Genomic DNA, 12,902 nt, shown 5'->3' with positions numbered 1-12,902 from the left:
TTTTTGTTTTGCTTTGTTTTTATATTCAAGCTGTCGAGCTGCATAGTATGGGACTTATGGTTGTAAATGCTCAGGAAAGGCTTTTACTTGTCTGTTTTCCTTCACCCAGAACAAATGCTGAGGTAGAAAAGTTTCCTCAACATTGCCAACTGGGGATTCCCCTCACTCCCATCATTAGTTTTTTCTCTCCCCCTGGTATTGGGGATTGAACCCATGGCCTTGCACACTCTAAGCAAGTGCTTTACCACTGAGCTACATTTCCAGTTCTTTTTATTTGGAGGCAGGATCTTGCTAAGTTGCCCAGGCTAGCCTCAAAGTTGCAATCCTCCTGCCTCAGTCTTCTAATTAGCTGTAATTATAGGCATATGCCACCACACTTGGCTTTCATTTAGTTTTTTAATGAACAATAGTCATCTCTACTTCTTAGGAGCCTTAGATGCTATCTCCCGTACCAAGCATGAAAATGGTAGATCTATAAAACTACTCACAAATGAACAGCATATTTCCCCAGCACAATTCCTGCCTTTAGTAAATGTCTCTAGATTCTTACTTCCATTTTCTCTTTTGAGTCTAAGAATTTTCCTTATTCCTGCCAGTTGATCTATGCGTTGATCTATGCAGTGAGTCGACTTTTTTTTTTTTTTTCCTTTCTTTAAAGGTATTTTATCTAGCACTTTAGGGGTATGATAATCAAATGGGTTTTCCAAGATATCTAAGCTGTCATCTAATCAGAAAGTGAAACTAAACCATTTTAAAATTTCTACTTCTGAATTTGGAATATACTGCCATAATAATAAATCAAGAAATAGAATTGGTTTCATTGTGCTTGATACATGCTATAAAATTCAATTCCGAAAATTGGTTAATATTACATTTTCACAATGTATTTGAGAAAATTTGATACCCTATTTTGCTACAAAGAAGTTACCTACTACCATTGACTAAACGCTGTGTGGCTTTAACCATATCTAGAATAAAACAAGACTTCAGTCTGAGTTTTTAAAACTTATTTTTAAGACACTGCTTTAAATCTATTTTTTTAATAAAATAATTAATTAATCAAAAGCAGCAGTAAAACTGTGTAAACAGTAGTTTCATTTGGTTAATTTTGATGATGTTTTTACTAAGTTTTGCTTTTGGTAAAATACCATAAGAATTGACAACATTTCTAACACCTCAATATGGAAAATAATGTAAGTTCTAATTTCCAGAATATACAAAGACAAAGTAAACACTAAAAAGAAAAACAGTAATTTGCTTTCAAAATTCAAGGTGTTAGGGTCTGTAAACAAGTCAAGATGGTGCCTGGCATTTTGCCAGAGTGGTTTATGAAGTAACACCAGCGAGCCATTAAGTGTGGAGATTCCTTATTGGTTGACTGCTGTATCTAGTTTATGGTAATTAAGATAAGCTGTGTGGAATGTATATATACCCCTCCTGTCCTACAATAAATGGCTCCCACTCCTGCTGTATCAATCTACACAAGTTGCTCGTCACCCCCTGGTTAGTTTGCTGTAGCCGGACTGCGGCACAAGGATCTTTATAGAAATCTTGTCCCTATATGGGATAAGAGTACTCATTCTTTCATTCAATATCCACTGAGTGACTACTATGTATGAGGCATTACTCTTGAAAATTTACCCATTAAGAAAATTTCTGTTTGTACAAATCCTTTTTTCCTGGTGATTTATATTACTCAATTAGTGAAAAATTCCATTGGAAAAAGTATACCAAGATGAGTGGATTTTTATGTTGCCTTGGCAGCCAATTGTGCCTTCCATCTAAAGAACTAGGAGCTATCCCAAGCAAGGTTTTCCCCAGAATGCCCAGGAGAACACAAGACTGGGCTCTGAACACTAGCAAATGCTTAGGTAGGCATAAACAAGACATGGGTCAAAGTCCACATGGCATCTGCCAGTATAAACAAGTTTCTCATGTAAGGGACTCCTTGATCAGGGGTTGGACAACGAGGCATTAGACTGTGTACCAGGCAAAAGAAGTCTCCTGTGAAAGGCACACTCAGCTCCCTTCATTTCCCGTTAGGGTTGCTAACTGCTCTTGACTAGAATCCCAATTTAGCTGGGAGGTTCCCAAAATACCAAAACCCCACAAACTCTCCAGGCAATATAGATCATAATTTATTACATAAGCAAAAATTTTTTTGTCACAGATTTCTTACTGTCTCACCAATTGTTAAGACAAACCTGTGGTAAAAAGATGAGATGAACCATCTCGTATCATGAATTACTTAAAACTGGGATGAATTTGAGGGGGAATTTATATAATCTTGAACTCAAAATATTTAAAATATGCACAACTCCTTGTAAAACCCCTGGAAATGGAAAGTTAGTAAGCTAACCTGACAGTTTAACATTTAAGCAGGACAAGTAGTATTCATGAATTGTATTCTTAAGATTTCACCTAAGCCTTCTCATATCCAGTAAGTACTGAGAAGGATGTGGAAAAACTAGAATCCTTATATATTACTGGTAATAATGTAAAATGATGCAGCTCCTTTGGTTACCATTTGAGCCAGCAATTTACTCATTGTTATATATCCACAAAAATGAAAACACGTTCGCACAAAACACTGCATAAGAATGTTCATAGCAGATTTATAAATAACAGCTAAAAAGTGGAAATACACAAATGTTCATCAACTGATGATTGGAAAAACAAAATATGGTATATTCAGACAATAAAAAATCTATCCATAAAAGGAATGCAGCACCGATACCTGCTACAGCACTATGAACCTAATATGTTATGTAACAGAAATAGCATACACTGCATGATTCCACTTAAAGGAAATGTCCAGAAGAGGCAAAAATACACATACCACATACCGACAGTAGATTCATACTTATTTAGTAGTAGGGATAATAGTGATCTTTGAAGTAACTGCCAAAGGGTTCAAAACTGTTATAAAACTGATTTTGGTGATGTCTGTGCAATTCTGTGAATAGAAAGCCACTGAATCAAACACTTTAAATGGATAAACTATATGATATGTGGATTTAACCTCAATAAAGTTGTTAAAAAACAAAACAAAAACTCATGCAAATAAAACACATTCTGTGCATTTAAATTGGCAGGTAAAGCTTTTGACAAGTTATCACAAACACTATTCTTAAGGGAAACGAGAAACCATGGTTCTGTAACTCTCTTTCCCCTGGGAGAAGATGCTGGCTTTGAAAATAGAAAACAAAGGTAGAGATGAAAGACATTATTTTGTCATTATTTGAAATCATTACTTCTTAGGTCTATGGTATGGTGGGGCTACTTGGTTTTTTGGTTGTTATTGTTGCTTTGTTGTTTTTTGCAGTACTAGGGTTTGAACCCAGACTTTATCCCAACTAGGCAAGCTCTCTACCACTGAGCTACGTCCTAGGCCTTTTTAAAGGTTTCATTTTGAGGCAGGGTCTCACTAAGTTGTCCAGGCAGGCTGCAAACCTGGGATCCTCTGCCCAGCCTTTCAAATAGCTGGGATTATAGGTGTGCACCACCACTGCTGTATGGTTGCTTTACATTTGTTTAATTTTGTTTTTTAAATCCACCTTTATGAATGATCCAAAGGTCAGAATGCCCTAGAAAAATCTCCAAGTTGACAGTTACGCTAAACTCTTTCTAACAAGGTGCTTATTATAGGGTTCATTCACGGTAGCTGTAAAGCTGACTCTACATAATATGCTAACTATTCAGGAGGTTCACGAAGACCGAGGATGGCAAAACCCTAGCCATGAAAGCTCATTACTAAGTAACTGAAAGGCAGGTGAATTTAAACCTGTGCATGGGAGGCTAGAGCAGTGGCTGGGACTGACAGTGGAAGCCTAGGAAAAAGACTTTTTTTCCTGCTGCAAGGTTTGGCATTTTGGAAGGTATAGACCATACCCTCAAAGGACAACTGCAGTCCACCTATCAGGGCCTGGGGATCTAACAAGGTACAGAAGTCCCTGAGAGGGTGAAGCTAATCTTATTTTTTTTTAATGATCTATTCATGGAATACTTTATTTAAAGACTTTCAACTAATTATAAGTCCATACATAGTGAATATTATGTCTTTCTGATGAACAAACCTTTTTTTATTTATATATAACAGCAGAATGCATTACAATTCTCATTACACATATACAGCACAATTTTTCATATTTCTGGTTGTATACAGAGTATATTCATACCAATTAGTGTCTTCCTACCTGTATTTTGGATAATAATGATCCTGACATTCCACCATCATTAATAACCCCATGCCCCCTCTCTTCCCCCAAAACCACTCTGCCCTATCTAGAGTTTGTCTATTCCTCCCATGCTCCCTCTCCCTAGCCCACTATGAATCAGTCTCCTTATTTCAAACAAAACATTTGGCATTTGGTTTTTGGGGATTGGCTAACTTCACTTAGCATTATCTTCTGTAACTCCATCCATTTACCTGCAAATGCCATGATTTTATTCTCTTTTATTGCTGAGTAGTATTCCATTGTGTATATATGCAACATTTTTTTAATCCATTCATCTATTGAAAGGCATCTAGGTTGGTTCCAGAGTTTAGCTATTGTGAATTGTGCTGCTATAAACATTGATGTGGCTGTGTCCCTGTAGTATGCTGTTTTTAAGTCCTTTGGGTATAGACCGAGGAGAGGGATAGCTGGGTCAAACAGAGGTTCCATTCCCAATTTTCCAAGGAATCTCCATACTGCTTTCCATATTGGCTGCATCAATTTGCAGTCCCACGGGCAGTGTATGAGTGTACCTTTTCCCCCACATCCTCACCAACACTTATTGTTGTCTGTCTTCATAATAGCTGCCATTCTGATTGGAGTGAGATGAAATCTTAGAGTGTTTTTGATTTGCATTTCTCTAATTGTTAGTGATGATGAACATTCCTTCAACGAGAGAATATATTTTCTTCTCAGTAGCACATGGATCCTTCTCTAAAACAGACCATATACTATGCCCCAAAGCAACTCTTAGCAAATATAAAAAAGTAGAGATACTACCCTGCATTCTATCAGATAACAAAATTAGAAATCAATGATAAAATAAGAAATAAAATCCAATCCAAAACCTGGAGACTAAATAATATGCTACTGAATGAACAATGGGTTACAGAAGACATCAAGGAAGATATTAAAAAATTTTTAGAGGTGAAGCTAATCTTCAGTGGGGAAGAAAAATGGTCTGTTCTCTTAGGACCCCTGACTCTGTCCAGGTGTACAGCCCTAGGCCTGCTAAGGATAGAAACAAATAATTAAGAGCCTCCTCTTCAATTCTACTGAAGGAAGAAAAAAGAAAATAGCCAGCTCCCACAGCAGTCGCAATGGCAGAGCTGAAGGGAAAGATTACATGCAGACATGATCAGCTACATAGCTGAGGGCCCAGGGCACAATGAAAATATGCCTGGCCTGGCCCATGAATTACTAAGAAGTCAAAATAGCAACTGCAGGGCATTACTGCAGGGCTCTTCAAGAAATGGCCACCAGAGATATGAAAAATTATGCTCTATCTATGTGATATGAATTGGAATTCATTCCGTTGTCATATATAACAAACTAAAAAAAGTAATTTACTCTAATGTTTATTTGTTGCATCGTGAATTCTTTATCAATAGTTAACATTTTTTCTCATAAATCTGGGAAGTACATATATGTCTATATTCTGTTAATTACTTATATAATTGTTATAGTTCTTTGTTAGATTTGATATAGTACCTCTCTTTTTATATAGTACCATAAACATACTTTTAAATTTGCAGTCCCTATTTTTCTATAATAAATATTGCAAAATCAAAAAAAGAGATGGCGATCTCTTCAACCACACAGACTGGTTAGCTCCAAGGCCAGCCCTGATTCCCGAGTAGCAGAGCAGAGGTAGGCATGAGCACATGTAAAGCAGAAACTCAACATTACCACCCAGAGATCACCACTGCTACCATTTTGGTTTTTATCCCAAGATTTTCCTACATATATAAATATACACAGACATTTATTCACAGAGTTATTTAATTATGGAAATTGGATATTGTGTATTCTCTGTGGTAGCCTATTTTTCAACTTATGACTTTTTGGAGAGCTTTCCAAAATGTAAATAAATACAGACAATTTCAATCCTATTATATAGCTGACAGGTCCATGTTCCATTTATCCAAACCCTTACTGTTGGGTTTCTGAAGGGATTTTGGTTTTTCATTACTACAAATGATGTTCGTTGAGTATCAGTAACACTTAGTGAAGACTAAATGAGTCAATCAATATAAAGCATTTCAGAGAATAGCTGGTTGTCTAAAAGTGTTAGTGTGATCTTTGTGAGGTTGAACTAATTTATATTCACACAGCAAGGGAAAATATTCTTTAATTCTTAGAATTTTTGCCTTTTTATTTCTTTTGTGAGTGATCTGTTTGTAATCCTCTTCCTATTGGATTCCACAAGCTTCTAAAATTTTCATTGACTTTTGCACTGGGGATATCAATTCTGGTCATAGGGATAACAAGTGTTCTTTTTCCTTACTTAAGAAAAAAAGGAATAAACTTACAACTTACCTCCAGTTCCTAGAACCTTCAGGAGCTCAAAATTTTCAATCCCAACCTTCTCTGCATGTCCTGTTAAATTAGCTAAAAAGAAAGATAGAGAAAGAGAAATAATTAAGGGGCTCACAACAGGACAGGTCCCATGGGGCTTCTGATGTACCAGTAAAGTTCTATTTCTTGGCCTGGGTGATTAAACCACCGAGCACTTTATAATTTACTTGTTAAGCGGCATAGCTACATTTTGTGCAATTTTATGTTTCACATTACAATAAAACTTTTTAAAAATTTTAACTAGATAACGGTACCAAAAGTTAACATAAAGTATTAAAAGACTCACTATGGACCAATATAATCTGAAAATAAACAAAAATTCTAACATATATACTAAAAAGAAAATTTGATAGATTTAGAAGATATATTTATTGATTCAGCAAATATTTACTGAGCATCAAATGCCATCCTTAGCTCTAGGTTGGGTCCATTTCTGCCACTAAGAATATGTCACTGTCACCTGCACACATGGCGTCTCAGCCACCTCACCTCTGAAGAGCAAGCACTGGCTAGGCGCAAACTAAGATCCCTCTACCTCTAACGTTCTAGGACTATGTTTAAAAATATAAATTCTCCAAAAACATATTCTATCCTCCACAAACTTTATAATGAGCACTTTCCACTGAATTCTGGTCCTATCGATGAGAGGTTAAAAGGTGCTGTGTTTGGGGAAGTACAGGGAGCAGAGTACTCTGGGAGTCAATATGGAAATGGCTGGCTTTTACAAAGTTAAATACTAACCTAAGTGCTAAATGTCACAGATTCTGTACCACACGTCTTCAAGATTGAGATAATGCATTTGTCAACTTATTTGAGTACAAGATTCCTATTGTGGCAATGTTATAAATATTATCTGAACTAGCATTCTATGGAAATGGTGAAGAATGGAGCCAGGGTTGGGGATGTAGCTCAGTGGCAGAATGCTTGCCTAGCATGTGCAAGGCCTGGGTTCAATTCTCTGCACCACAAACACACACACACACACATACAAAGACGTGAACCAAATCCCAATTCTACCACTTAAAAGTTGTGTGGCTTTAAACAAGTTACTTCTCCGTGTCTCAGTTGAGGATAATAAAAATATCTATTCCCAAAGAGCACTGATGTTTGAAATTTACTTTGAAAAGCACTTAAAAATTAAAATGGACTGATAAATATAGGTATGAATAGACATGTCATAAAGTAAATATCACAAAAATTTGATTGCTGAATCTAGATAAGAGTATTCAACAGACAATTCTTTCAAATTCTCTGTGTATTTTTTAATGTCTATATTAAAATGACAAAAAAATAAATAAGACCTACCTCACAGGGTTTTGATGAGGATCAAATAAATTAAACTCACACAGTGCTTGATGCGTGTTCATAAGCAGTAGTGTGTCACAAATTATTGCTTTGAAACTGACTGCAACTTTAAGAGAATTAGACTTAACCCAAACTTTTAGAATTAAATATTAGGGGAGGCAGATGATGATGATGGTTTTAGCTGCTGAGTTGTGTGAATTCTGTATCCACAATGGAAATTCATTTCTTGTCAGATGTGTAGTTTGCAAATATTTCCTCCCATTCTATATGTCGTCTCATCACTCGGTTGACGTTTTAGTTGATACAACTGCATTGGTCAACTTTTCCTTTTGTTGCCTGCCCATCTGGGAATGTAGCCAAAAACCCTTTGCCCAGGCCAATGTCCTGAAAAGCTTCTGTTTTCTTCTAGTAGCTTCATGGTTTTCAGTCTTAACATTTAAGTCTTTGATCCATTTTGAGTTGATATTCGTAACTGATGAGAGTCAGAAGTACAACCATTGTTTATGGTATTATTAGTTGTGATATATTGTTTTGGGCTTATAAAGTCTACAACAGTTGTTTATATGATATGATTTGCAAAGAAATTAAGAAGAAAGGGGAAGAGAGAGTCTCTTCTATTGTTCACATATTTGCCATATTTGATGATCACACTTTTCGGGGATCCAAAATTTCATCTGTCATTACTCCCCCTTAACCTTGAAGAACTTCCTTTGACATTTCTTATGGTATAGGTGATAAATTCTCTGATATTTCTTTCATCTGAAAAAATCTTTATTCATCTTCATTAAAATTTTTATTGATATGTAATTTATACGCTGGAAAATTCACCCTTTTAAAGTGTACAATTCAGTGGTGTTTAATATATTCACAAGGTTGTGCTATCATCACTGCTAATCCCAGAATCACTGCTGTTCTTGAAGGTGTATTTTTTGATAGACAATTCTGGTTTAACAGGCTTTTTCTTTTCTTCTAGGACTTGACCCGTGTTCATCTGCTCTGGGCCTCCATGGAGCCTGAGGTAGAGTCAGCGATTAGCTGGCTCCTTAGTTTGAAATGCGTCCTTCTCTCATTGCTCTTTACTTTGGCTTTCAACAGTCTCCCAATGATGTATCTTAACACAGATTTCTTTGGGTTCATTCTGCCTGGTATTCTTTGAGTATCTCTTATTTGTAAATTTCTCTTCTTGATCAATTCTGGGAAATTCTGGCCTTAATTTTTCAAATATTTTTTCTATCCCATTCTCTTTCCACATTCTTTCTTCAAGTTCACTTGCTTTTTCTTTTGCATTTTTATTCAACTGTTGAATCAATTCAGTGAAATTTTATATTTCATGCATTATTTTTCATTTCCAGAACTTCCATTTAGTTCTTTTCATTGGTTTTATTTGTCTGATTTTCCTATATTTTTCCTTCTGAGAGAGTATCATTTTATTTTGTTAAGAATACTGTAAAAGCATCTTAAAAATTCTTATCTGCTATTTCCAGTATCACATTCACCCTGGGAGAAGCCTTATTTGATTTTCTTTCCTCTTGGGATATGTTCCATTTTCATGACTATTAACATGTAGGGTAATTTTGGATTATATCCTGAATAGTGTAAATGTTACTTGTGAAGAGCCCAATTATCTTTCTCCAGTGAGTGTCACTTCTTTTGTTTTAGTAGACAAATACCTTGATGTGGCTTGACTTGAATTTTAAACTTTGTTTCTAGGGAGGCAGCTCCAGTTCCAACTGAGATTTCTTACCTTTAGCTGAGTTACTTGGAGTCTGCCATGTTCATGCTTAGTTCAAAGGTTAGTCAGAGATGTGGTGCACCAAATCTGAGGATGTCCTCCTCTCCCTCCTCTTCCTCTGGGATTCTACTATCGTCACTTGTTAGGATTCCCTGGTTTCATTTTCTAGTTTCCCTAACCAGAAGACTGCTATTTTTCCACTTGAGTCCCCACAGCGTGGAACATACTTAACCTGATCAGTGTAAAAGCAAAGCTACTTCTTGAAAGCGTCCCTCCTTCCCTCCTCCAACAGAGCTATTTGCTTCTGTTTATTCTCAAATGCTTTCAGATATCAGCATTCGAGAATAAACAGGACATCAGAGATTAGGATTTCAATGGGCAGACTGGCCATTCTCTTGCACTTCTCCCTTCCAGGTATCAGCAGTTAGCTAATAAGCAGGTTTAGGGTTGCCTTGAGACCTGGGGCAATGGTTTTATCTTTGTGTCACCTCCTCCCTCAAATTTATTATGTTGAAATCCTAATCTCTAATGTGCTGATATTTGTTTTTGAATTAGGCTTTTATACCTGTTTTCTCAAAAGGCACCCTTGAGTAGTGGGTTTTATTCTAATATTACAAGAAGCAAAAGTCTTCTTGCAGTTAACATTATAACAGTAATTTCTCCTTCAACCTCTACCTGCACAAGTTAATTTAAAAGAATAAAATCAAATAAAAACCGTGATATGACATAGATCCATCTCAGAGATCTTGAATTTAACATCCATATGATTCTTTCTTTTGCATTATATCCACTAGGCAAAGTAAGTGGCCATACATATGGAAGTAATTCAGTAAGAAGATCAATCATATATAGGCACAGGAGTGTTTAATTGTAAATATTTTTTCATTGTATCAATGACAAAATAATGAAAGCAAATGGGCCAGGGCTGTGGCTCAGTGGCAGAGCTTGTGCTTATTAGCATGTGAAAAGCCCTACCTAGGTTCCATCTTCAGCACACACAAAAAAGCAAATGAAAAACACATATTCAAGCATGTGAATCTAGGTGTCTAAACAGTTCTCATTTCTATGCTATTATTTTGTCATTATGATTAAAGCCTTTGAACATGAAAGTCTAAAAATAAACAATATTTCTCTTAATTAAATTGTTAACCTAAGAACAAGAGCTCCAACTTTCCAGCAACAACACTAACATTTATTAGAACAAGTCTTAAAATATTTACACATTTTATTTCACCCCAGAGGTGATATAAACATCACCAATTGCAGAAAAATCTTCTGCGCTGAGAGTCACTCACATGCCTTAGTAAGTTTGAAGTAGGTTAATCAGAAGACTTACTGCTACCTTCATGCCTGGGGCCATGCTATCAAAACAACCTGTACTCTTGGGAGAGAATTAAGAATGGCCATTGTTTTTCTTTATACCCAGAAGGACATGATGGTACCTTACTGTGGCTGTAGGAGAAAAAGAACTTTGCTTCTGATCCTATGCCAGGCATACCTCTGCTTGACCCCCTTTCTAATTTTCCCAAAGGTGAGACAGTTACAAATCTAACCATTCAGAAGTCCAAAACTCTGAAGGCCCACCCAGTAGTAGGCGAGCCACTGTGTCAAAAGATCAGCCTTGGGCTGGGCTGTAGCTCAGTGGTAGAGCACTTGCCTAGCATGTGTGAGGCACTGGGTTCAATTCTCAGTATCACAGATAAATAAAATAAAGACCCATTGACAACTAAAAAAACAGATCAGCCTCCACAAAAGTATTTGGTTTTGGCCTCAAATTTCGGTTGTGATTTGATCTCTGAGGCAGACTGGCTATTCTCTTGCACTTCTCCCTTCCAGGATGCAGCAGTTAGCTAAGCAGGTTTAGGGTTGCCTTGAGACCTGGGGCTATGGTTTTAATCTTTGTGTCACCTCCTCCCTCAAACTCATTATGTTGAAATCCTATTCTCTAATGTGCTGATATTGGGAAATAGGGCCTTTGGAGGCAGTGGGGTCAGAAGATGGAGTCCTCACATGGGTTAGTGCCCTTATGAAAACTATGAGACAGAAGAAAGCAAGCTTCCTTTCTTGCTCTGCCTTCCACCATGGGAGGACACAATGAGAAGACAGCCATCTCCAAATCAGGAAGCAGACCTTCACCAGAGACGGTAGCTACCAGCACTTTGAACTTGTATTTGCCAGCCTCCAGAACTGTGAGAAACACATTGTTGTTTACACCACTCAGTCTGGGGTATTTTTGCTATAGAAGCCTGAACTAAGACACCTGGGGTTCACTCAATACTTTGTTCTCCCTTCTAGCCTTCTAAGCCACATGCTTGAACATGCTGGTCTGGTCCCCAGACTGGGATTAGATGGGGTTGAGAGGGACATAGGAAGCCTCACTGAGGCCTCAGCCTAAACAACTTGTATCAATAAATCTTTCATAAAGTGGAGTCCCGCGCGGGTGTGCTGGGAGCACGCTCCACTCCTCCCAGGTAGCACTCTGATTCCACTTGCTCCTGTCATTGCAGACAGACCCCTTGTGGCTCCTAAGGGGACAGATCAGACTGGCTGACAGAGCAGGGTTTCTGCACTTCTGGCTGTAACACACAATGGCACTAAACCTCATCATCAGCCTCTAAAACCTAAAGAGAGGATTAATTCCTTCCCATAGAAATAATGCCACAAGAAAACCCTTCACAAAACAAAACCAAAGAATATTAATAAACTTAAAAAACCTAACCCTGGAGCTGATCAGCTGGCATGCGGCAGCACGACCACACCAGTTGGTTACAGGTGGCTTTGACTCTGAGCCACATCACATGAGTTGTTAACTATTAATAACCTGGACCAACACAATACTTGGATCTTTTCAAAGTCTACTTTAAGCCTAGCTCTTTTATTAATCAGATTAGTCACCTCTTGTCAAAAGCTTTTATCATTTTTTTACAGTAAAGAATTATTGAGTTTAATCATTTAGAAAAGAAAGATACAAACAAGTTTTCATGCTTTCACAAAGCAATTATAATCAATTTTTCTTCTTATTAAAATATGAGGAGCTGGCAATGTGGCCCTGTGGCCCAGTGGTAGAGTGCTTTCCTGGGGTGGGGGAGGCAGAGGATAGGGAGGGAGGGAGAAAAGGAAGGAAGGAAAACATTGGAATCAGCCCACTAAAAAGCTTTCCACTTATTGATGAGACTTGTTTTCCTATAATGCATATTCCCTGGTTAGGTGATCACTTTTTTAATATTTATTTTTTTAGTTGTAGGTGGACACAATATATTTATTTCATTTTTTTAATGTGGTGCTGAGGA

The 12,902-nt window shown here is 37.1% G+C and overlaps 1 protein-coding gene across 2 annotated transcripts in view; it reads right to left on the bottom strand.

Annotated features, from left to right (window-relative positions):
• Rps6ka5 (ribosomal protein S6 kinase A5) overlaps positions 1-12,902 on the bottom strand; it is a 188,633-nt gene that overhangs the window by 130,497 nt on the left and 45,234 nt on the right. For both annotated transcript variants that reach the window (XM_071607600.1, XM_027931659.2), the window contains exon 2: positions 6,537-6,608. In XM_071607600.1, the coding sequence (XP_071463701.1) occupies positions 6,537-6,608 (72 nt within the window). The remainder of the gene's footprint in view (positions 1-6,536; positions 6,609-12,902) is intronic.

This window comes from Marmota flaviventris, chromosome 2 (assembly GCF_047511675.1).
Source record: "Marmota flaviventris isolate mMarFla1 chromosome 2, mMarFla1.hap1, whole genome shotgun sequence".
Classification (NCBI taxonomy): Eukaryota; Metazoa; Chordata; class Mammalia; order Rodentia; family Sciuridae; genus Marmota; species Marmota flaviventris.
This window is presented reverse-complemented; position numbering and strand designations above follow the sequence as displayed.